Genomic DNA, 9,474 nt, shown 5'->3' with positions numbered 1-9,474 from the left:
TTTTGGGCATTTAACCACATCAATATGTTACTTATTTGTGAAGTACATGTAATTAGAATTTAAAAATAATTTGTGAAAAGTTTAGCGTGGTAGAAGTGAGTAAAAATCCTTCCACTAAGAGCGAACCCTAATGTAAACTATGGTCTGTGGGTGACAGTAATGTGTCAATGTAGATTCATCGGTTGTAAAAAGTGGTTGAGGACCCTCAACCCAAGCTCAGCCTCCACAAGCCTCTACTACCCACCCCAGCTCCAAATCTGAGCCTCAATCACAGACTGAAAAACTCTCCCAGCCTCAGCCCCAGCCCCAGCCCCGGCCCGCCCAGCACTGTCCCAAGGACACCTCCCCTCTGCCAGGGAGGCAATAAAATCCAGTGCTGGGGCTGCCTCTGTGTGTCTGTCTCTCTGTGGGGGTGTCATGGGCCCTGGGGAGGAATTGGGGGTTGTGACTGGGAGAAGAGCATGCTGGAAGTTGGGGGCTGAGGTATTGGAAGGGGGAGTTCTGGGTATTGGTGGGGCTTAAGGGTGTTCATTTCTAGATGAAAAATAAAGCTAGCAGCTCAGACTCTGCAATACCCAAGCCAGACAGGAAGCCCTGCCCTCTCAGCTCGAGTTCTGTGGGAAAGCAGAGATGCAGCAGCATAAAATGTGTCACAGAGTAAAAGACGCTATGAAGCAGGGTAAGGAGGTAGGAACTGTGGCAATGTTCTGATAACCGAGTGGCCGAGAAAGGCCTCAGTGGTAAATGGAGTGAGGGAGGGAGCCATGGGGACATCTGGAGGAAGAGCACTCCAGGGAGAGGGAACAGCAAGTGCAAAGGCCCTGAGGAAGGACTGGCCTGGTGTGTCTGAGCGTTAGCGAGGAGGCCAGTGGCTGGAATGGGGTGAGTGACAGGGAGAGGGTGGGAGGAAAAGACCCAGAAGGAGGGGGAGAGAGACCCAGAGAGAAGAGGGACAGAGTTTCTTCTTAGTCACCTGGGAGCCACTGGATGGTCCTGAGCAGAGGAGGGTAATTAGAGGCTCCGCTGCTGAGCTAGGGCAGGGGTGGAAGGAGAGGACATTCTAGGCATTCGGATGAGAGACTATCGTGTCATTTATTCTTTCAGCTGCCTCATGACCCACTGGTTAAATTCTTCTTTAGAGCTGAACATACTTTAATTCTGTCCCAGCAATTCCACTACTGGTGGATCCCAAACAGAAATATAAGGATAAGGTCACCAAAATAAAATTTATAGCAGCTTTGTTTATAATAGCGCCAAACTGGAAACAAGCCACGTGCTCATCAACAGGGGAGGGGATAAATGCATAGTGGAGACTTTGCCCAGGGGACACCACACAGCAACAAGCAAGAATGACCTCAACATACCCAAGTGCATGCAGGAATCTCACAAACGTTATGCTGAGCAAAAGAATTGGATGCAGAAGAGCAGACACCATGTGATTGTATTTATAGAAAATTCAAGAACAGGCAAAACCAACTTAGGGGATTAGAAGTCAGGATGGTGCTCCCCCCTAGTGGGAGGGTATATAGTTAGAAGTGGAATCGCTAAGCTGATTTTTAAAAAAGAGATGGAAATCTACTTTTTCACGTGAAATCTTCACCAGATTTTTTTTCTCTTTAACCCAGTTCTTGCTCTGAACTTTAGACCACTGTCTAAGGAACCTCGCTCAGAAAAGACAAGATTTGTCTCACTTCCCGTCTCTCTCTTCTGCTGCAGCAGAAGCTGCGGTTCCATTTGTGCCTCCTCTCCTGGGTACCTTTGAAATCTTAACCAACAGACAGAAACCTATTTCTTTTTTCTTTTTTCCCTTCTCCTCCTTTCCCTTCCTAGTAACCTATTTCTTGAAGTGAGGACCTTGACCTCTCTGCCCCCCTCCCACAATGGTTGTGTCAATAGGTCTGTTAATAAAGGAGTGAGATTTAGATTCTTTGGAGGAAATAAAGGTGCAAGATTGGAAACCCTTGGAATTTTTCTTTGGGACAGGGTGGTCTATGCCACATATGAACACGAGCAGAGTTCTTAGGAGGCTGAGAGGAAACTGGAAGCACTCAGGGGTGGTTGAAGGGTTGCAGAATAGAGGACAAGAACTGGGGATCTTTAGGAAAAGAGGGAATGATCTGAAGCACTGTGGGTCATAGAGGGATGGGGTAGGAGCTTGCTAGGTTGGAGAGGTCACTGGGATGGTAGACGGGGACAATTGTGGGAGGGAGGGTACAAAGGATGGAGGTAAGGGCAGGACTGAGACTGGTGTCTGGGTGAACTTGGCTTCTATCACTTCCTTGAGCAGGTGTGACTTTGTGCATGTTGTGTCTTCATGGCCTGTGGCCTGTTCTGTGAAATGGGTACAAGCACCCCTCTCCCAGGGCCTTGGCAAGGATTCAGGGGGACTGTAGACTGGCAGGCCCAGGTTACAAGGCTTCTTGAATATCAGTGGCAACTGGGCAGGTGGACTGGGGGCCCAGGAGTGGAGAATGGGGCTCTCCGAGACCAAGGGAAGATTCTAGAAGTGCCTGGGGGGGGGGAATGCCAGATATGGGGGACTCCCCAGGGTGCAAGGATGACACAAACTGCCCTCCTGCTATAACCTTTCCCTGCAGCTAGATGCACTGCCTGGCCCTGCCATCAGCCACGGGACTGACCAAACAGCAGTCAAGGACACTTCATGGTCCTTGATTGCATCCTGGTCCTTTGAATTGCATCTGGGCATTAGATGAGAAGACCATTTATTGAAATGTAAAGGTAGAGGGCAGGCCCGGTCGCTTGGGAGTGTGGCGGTGCTCCCGCCGAGGGTTCGGATCCCATGTGGAGACCAGTTCCCGCTCACTGGCTGAGCACGGTGCGGGCGCAACACCGAGGGTTGCAATCCCGTTGCCCGTCCCCGGTACGGGTGCAACACTGAGGGTTGCGATCCCGTTACCAGTCAGTAAAAAAAGACAAAAAGGAAAAAAAAAAAAAAAAAGAAATGTAAAGGTAGAGACTGTATGTGCACTGACCTCGCTTTGGTTGAAAATTTCATGTGTGCTCTCACAAAGACCACAAAGGACAGGACCTGGGTATTGCTCCCGGAGGATGGAATGGTAAGCCTTTATTTCTTAAATCTTTGATTGACTGTACGTTGCACACTGCCCAGGGACTGCTTTGTGAATAAAAGGTTATTAAAACAGTTTTCAGGGCTGCCCCTGCATTCCCAGTCTTCTGAACACCACCAGGCCAGATTCCCACTCTCCCCCTCCCCCACCCTCTCCCCTTCGCTCTCTGCTCTTCAAATCAGCAAAGTTCTTTGCTGCCTCTGGGTCTTTGCACTTGCGGTTTCCTCTTCCTTTTCACCCTCCAGCAGCCAAATGTGGGGGAAGGGGTGTTCCTGACCATGTTTTCTAGGCTGGGAGGCCGTGGCTCTCTCTCACAGCACCCTATTTCCTCTGTGTGTCTTATCACCACCCTCCAGCAGCCAAATGTGGGGGAAGGGGTGTTCCTGACCATGTTTTCTAGGCTGGGAGCCCGTGGCTCTCTCTCACAGCACCCTATTTCCTCTGTGTGTCTTATCATGCTTTACTGCATAAAGACACGTGTTCCTCCTGGACATCTCCTGTGCTTTAAACTTTGCATCACTCGGGGAAACTTAAAAAAGGTCTCCAGGCAATTTCCATTCAGCCTATTAAGGTGGCGCCTTCGTATGGTCGAGGCTCAGACTTTGACTTTGGCTACTCTTAACCGATTTTAATGCTATGCCTTGTCTTAGCGTGAGACCACATTCAACATTCCTAGCCCACTCTTTCAAACTCGAGTCCTTCCAGCGTGCATGCCGTCTGAGCGGCTTCCTTGCCTACCACGTCTGGGGGCAAATGAAGGCACCACACGTCCACGCACACCCAAGCCGGTTTATTTGGTCTCCCCCGCGCACTCAAGCCTGCATCACGGGCCGCGACTTCTCCGCCTGCAGCTTCACTCCGGAGCCCGCGAAGCCGGTGCCGCCCTGGGGAAAGAGGGGAGAAGAGCGAGGTCGAGGCAGGGCTGGGGCTGAAGGCAGGGTTCCAGGTGGCGGTTGGGATCCGAACAGGGTCAAAGAGAAGTGGAACGCAGGGTAAAAGGAGGGTGGGGAGTAGAACCCTGGGGTGAAGGAGCCAGGCCCGGAGAGGAAGCGAGGGGAGGAGGGGCGGGGCCTAACGAGAAGGGGCGGGGCCTAACGAGAAGGGGCGGAGTCCAGGGGTAGAAAGCGATTGCGTGGGAAGGTGAGTGGGCGGGGCCTTGTGGAGCCGGGGAGGGGCAGAGAGAACCGGAGAGAAGTGGAGAGGACGCGGCGGGCAGCTCACCCGCTGCAGCACGATGATGTCGCGGTCTGTGAGCTTGTCTCCAGTTACTGGGTCCACCATGTCCTTCCGAATCAGCTTCTCCACGCACTCGAGGGTGACCACGGCCCCACTGCGGTGAGGGACTCCGATCAGAGGCTGCCCAGGAAAGCCACTCCCCCCATGCCTATTCCTGTCCCGCAGGTCCCCCTGTGGACCCTTCCCTCCCTCCCCAGGTGACTCACGAAGGCCGCAGCACAGCGCAAGGCGTGGCGTTGCTCAGGCTGTCGCGGGTCACTGCGCACACGTAGCGCTCGCTGCGCGTGATGAGCCCCACGCGGTCCACCGAGCCGTCGAGCGGCGTGAAGCGCACAGGCGTCAGGTCTGACATGCGCAGCGGCTTCCCCGACATGGGGCAGGTCACCGTGCGCGACTGTGTAGAGGAGAGCCACAGGCTCAGCAGGCAGGGCTGGTGCCAGGTGGACGGAGGGTGGAGTCCCTGTGAGGGAGGAGAGGGGGACCCTTGGGATACTGGGGGACCCTGGCCCTCTCTGGCAAAGTGGGTGCAGTGCAGCTGAGGGGGCTCACCGGCTTCTCCAGCTTGGTGGCCTTGGCCTCGGGAGTCAGCGATGGGATCCAGAAGCTGGGCAGCACTTTGTCCTTGCTTGGGGGACACCCGCTGGGCCCAGGTTGGGCATCATCTGTCGGGTTAGAGAGGGGCTCGGATACTGGGCCCTGAAAAGCACCCAGCCTCGGATCTTGCACCCACCCACAAGTTCGCTCCCTGTCACCTGGGCTGGTCCCCAAGGGAGCCTTGGACATGAAAGGGTTGAGGGGTCGGCTCACGATGGCCGCCTCCTTCTCCAGGAAGCCCCGCACTTGGTCCTGCGCTGCTGCCCGCTGCAGCTCTTTCTGCTCCTCTCGCTGGGCGCCCCGCTGTTTCTCGTAGGCCTGGGGGGCAGGCAGGGAAAGTGAGCAAAGCATGTCCTGTGCGTTGTGAGTCTGGACCACCCTCAGGGAGGCTGGGGGTTGGTTCTTCCCATTTCACAGCTGGATAAACTGAGGCCCACACAGGGTCCCTCTGACAAAGGCACTGTTTGGCTGGGGTTGGTGACTGCCTGGGCATGAACCGTTAACTGGCTGTACAGCATTCCATGGAGAAAGAGACTCGACATCCAGGGAATGAGGAGCTCATGTCTATGCAGCGGTGTGATGTGCTGGGCAGTGTGTGAGGATGAGGGGAGTTAAAGCCATCCTGGCTCAGCCCTGCCCTCACAAGGCACATGCCGGGAGGTGCTGCAGCTCTTGACACCGCCCTGGGGCCACCCAGCTGGCTGAGGTAACAATGATAGTGACCGATGCCCAGAAGGGCCTCCACATGGTCACCATGAGGAGCAGCAACTGGATAGGCACCAGACCATGCGGAGGACACAGGCATAGCCACTCACTTGAGAAAAAAGCTGAACAACAATCTGACCCTCAGTGTTTCGTGAGCTTCAGGAAACCAGGCAGGAGAAGGAAGGAAATAGACCCACTGTGCCTCAAACAAGGGGATAAACAGGGTTCCCCATGCACCAAATTGGATTTGCCCATGGAAGGCCAGGCCTGGCTCTGAAAAAATGTCTGGAAGATTCTTATCTGTGTGCACTTCTCATGTGCCCTGCAGTATCCTCTAATTCAGCCCTGTCTGCTCATTTTACAGATAATGAAACCAAAGCCCAGTGAGATGAGGTGATATCCACTCATATGGCGAGTCTTTACCAAGGACCTAGGACCACTGGGTGGGCAAGACTTGTTCCCCGCTCCCAGGGCCTGCAGCCTAATGGGGAGAGTGGGCCCCTGTCAGACAGCTGCATGTACAGTTACAACTCTGCCAACTGCCAAGGGAAGAGGCGACTAGGGCAGACCTTTGGGGCCCTGGGTTAGCAGGTCAGAGGCAGTGCCTTGGCTGAAATCTGGAGTGTGAGAAGGATCTAGCAAGAAGTGGGAGAAAAATGGTGTGCCGGGCAGAAGGAACAGCACAGATAAAATCCCACAAAGGAAAAGGAAGAAATGAGATCAGAGGGCCCAGGGTGGTTCTGCCTGTGAGCTCAGAATCAAAACTGCCTGCCCAGCTGTGCCCACTTCTCCTTATCCCCATCACCTTCATCTGCCGGGCAATCTCCTTCTTCTGGTGCAGAATGTACTCCAGGATCGCCTCACGCTCATACAGGTAGCCATCTGGGCTGCACAGAGAGGGTGCAGTGAGAAAAACATGGACCTGGCCCAGGCCACACAGCCAGGGGTTAATAATCACATGCCAAACATCAGCTCCCCGCCCTGGGTGCCCACTAAGCATCTGACAGGCAGCATCTCACTCAGTGCTCAGCTCAGCTCTCTGACGTGAATTCTTGTGCCAGGACCACACTGCTTTAATCCTTGTGGCTTTGTAGAATGCTGTGTTGTGTAGGGAAAGTCTTGTGCAGTTAACTTAGCAGGCCTGGGATGACCAAACCCTGCACTTTCCAAAGAAAAGACTGGCCCTTGACTGGCTCCTGGGAGGGAAACTCTAAGCCTCTGGAATGTCCTGCCTGGTAAGACTGTCTTTGTTTACCTGGGGCCTTGGGCATGCATAACAGCTTGACCTCTGGAGGAGCTGGAAACTAAGGTCAGCCACATGCACAGTCAGCCAGGCCTACATGACTGAACCCTGATAAAAACCCTGGACACCACTAGGGCCAGCCCGTGGCTCACTCGGGAGAGTGCGGTGCTGATAACACCAAGGCCACGGGTTCGGATCCCATATAGGGATGGCCGGTTCGCTCACCTGTGAGAGCCTGGTGCTGACAACACCAAGTCAAGGGTTAAGATCCCCTTGCCGGTCATCCTTTCAAAAAATAAATAAATAAAATAAAACCCTGGACACCAAGGCTTGGGTGAGCTTCCCTGGTTGGCAATACTCCATGTGTGTTGTCACACATCATGGCTGGGAGAACTAAGTGCTGTTCATGCGACTCCACTGGAAGAGGACAGCTGGAAACTTGTGCCCTGGACTCTGCCCTATGTGCCTTTTTCCTTTGCTGATTTTAATCTGTATCCGTTCATTGTAATAAATTGTTACCATGAATATAACAGTGTTGCTGAATTCTGTAAGTTTTTCTAGCAAACAGTTGAACCTGAAGGTGGCCTTGGGGACCGTCAACGACAGTCTACTCTCACTACTATCTCATAAAATATACCAGTAATTGAGCACATATTTAGTCATTGGACTAAGCACCTTATACCTGTTATCCTGCTGGAGCCTTTGCCCTACCATCAGAGGCAGGTAATGGCAAGTTCTCCACGATGTGAACTGTTACTATGGTCCAGGCAATGTTCCAAGAGCCCCATACCCTATTACAAATGTATTCTTTTCCATGTGCAATCAAACAGATACTTGGATCATGCCCATGTTTCAGACAAGAACACCGAGGCTCTGAGAGGTTAAATGGCTCACCCTGGGCACCCTGGCTATGTAGGTGGCCCGCTCTGTGCAGTTCCCTTGCCCTCCCTACCCTAACCCTGCAACCCTGGTTCCCAGCTCACGTGATGACAGGATCATGGCAGGGCTGCAGAGAGAGGCAGCAGCAGTCAAAGTCCTTTACGGCATCCCGGCTCAGTCGAATGTTCTGGGTTCCATAGCCTGAGGCCGCTGGGGACACAGATGGGCAGAGTGATGGAGGGGCAGAGGGACAGGAGATGTGCCTCTCTACAAAGTCCAAGAGAGAGGCACAAAGAGAACTCAGGGGTGAAGGTGGGGGTGGGAAGACTCAGAGAGAAACAGGCAGTCAAGAGCTGTATGTCTATGTGTTTCAGCAGGGGCTACACAAGCCACAGGAAGGCGTTAATCTCCAGAAGGTAAGTGACAGGCCCTGTCACTGAGTGGCAGCTTGGTGGAGTTGCTGCCAGCTGACTCCCCTTGGCTTTTCTGGCTGTGTCCAAGCTCGAGTATCTGCACCTCTTTGGGCCTCAGTTTCTTCCTCTGGAACATGGTGAAAACAGCAGTGATACCTCGCTGTCACCATGCTAGGAGGTTTAAATGAGTTATGTACAGAAAGCACATAAGGAAGTACCTGCCAGTGGGGGGAACTGGAACGTGGGCTGTTACTAGTATACGGTCATGGACATCAGTGTGGATGGGGGGGTGGGGACAGGGACACACAGAAAGCAAAACCAGAGGCGTAAAGTGAGATTGTGACTTCAGGACACATTTGTGCCTGTACCTGTGTCCTTCTTCTTCTCGTGGTAGGTGTAGACAGCACCTGCGGTGCAGTTCTTGCCATGCCTCGTCATCCTAGGGAGGAAAGGACAGTTGCAGGGCTGTGGTGACTGGAAGCAGCTGGTACAGGGAAGAACTTTATGCCCCTCAGAGCTGATCTGAACCCTCAGATGGGAAAGCTGGGGTCAGGGGAAGGGTGAGAGTGAGAGGAGAAACCAGTGGCACGGGGTCACTAGGCCTCCTCCAGGAAGTCTCCCTTCCAGACTGACCTAAACTCATTTATATACCAAAAAGCAACCTTTAGCAACAAAAGAACTGCTTGTTTGGAGGTTGGGAGGGGTGACCGGGTTCAAATCCCGGCTACTACTTCAGACTAGCTAACTGGGTTGGCTGTGCCATTTAATGAAAAATTAAAAAAGAGGAAGGGCAGACCCCCCACCCCCAGGCTGGGGCCCATTAAAAATAAAAACAAGGGCCGGCCCCGTGGCGCACTCGGGAGAGCACAGCGCTTGGGTGCACAGCGGCGCTCTCGCCGCGGGTTCGGATCCTATATAGGGATGGCTGGTGCGGACGACACCAAGCCAAGGGTTGCGATCCCCTTACCGGTCACAAAAAGACAAAATAAATAAATAAATAAATAAAATAAAAAATAAAAACGAAACTTTTTATTCTGGAACTTTTCAAACACATACGAAGTAAACAAGAACCCCCACATACCCACCACCCAGGTCCAAGGACTGTCAACACTGTGCCATTGTGCTTTGATCATCAGCCCCGACAACTGGGTATATAACCCACGCCCCCACTCCCACTTTGTAAATGGATTTATTGAGATATAATTCACATACCATAAAACTCATCCTTTTAAAGTTTACAATTCAGTGGCTTTTAGTGTATATAGAGGTGTACTGCCTCTATCTATACTTTTTTTTTTTTTTTTTTTTTTTTTTT

The 9,474-nt window shown here is 52.7% G+C and overlaps 1 protein-coding gene across 2 annotated transcripts in view; it reads right to left on the bottom strand.

The window, feature by feature from the left end:
* Positions 1–3,864: 3,864 nt before the first annotated feature.
* The window catches only part of NOSIP (nitric oxide synthase interacting protein), a 7,098-nt gene continuing 1,488 nt past the window's right edge, over positions 3,865–9,474 (bottom strand). The window contains exons 3-10 of one of the 2 annotated variants that reach the window (XM_008575400.1): positions 8,528–8,598; positions 7,851–7,956; positions 6,430–6,511; positions 5,078–5,237; positions 4,875–4,987; positions 4,532–4,785; positions 4,311–4,419; positions 3,865–3,973 (exon numbers count right to left, since the gene is read on the bottom strand). In XM_008575400.1, coding sequence (XP_008573622.1) covers positions 3,902–3,973; positions 4,311–4,419; positions 4,532–4,785; positions 4,875–4,987; positions 5,078–5,237; positions 6,430–6,511; positions 7,851–7,956; positions 8,528–8,598 — 967 coding nt within the window. In that variant the 3' untranslated portion in view covers positions 3,865–3,901. The remainder of the gene's footprint in view (positions 3,974–4,310; positions 4,420–4,531; positions 4,786–4,874; positions 4,988–5,077; positions 5,238–6,429; positions 6,512–7,850; positions 7,957–8,527; positions 8,599–9,474) is intronic. The other variant, XM_008575401.1, reaches the window with a different exon arrangement.

Source organism: Galeopterus variegatus, unplaced genomic scaffold (genome assembly GCF_000696425.1).
Source record: "Galeopterus variegatus unplaced genomic scaffold, G_variegatus-3.0.2 Scaffold1180, whole genome shotgun sequence".
In the NCBI taxonomy this organism is placed as follows: Eukaryota; Metazoa; Chordata; class Mammalia; order Dermoptera; family Cynocephalidae; genus Galeopterus; species Galeopterus variegatus.
The sequence above is the reverse complement of the archived record's forward strand: the minus strand, read 5'-3'. Positions and strand labels throughout refer to the sequence as shown.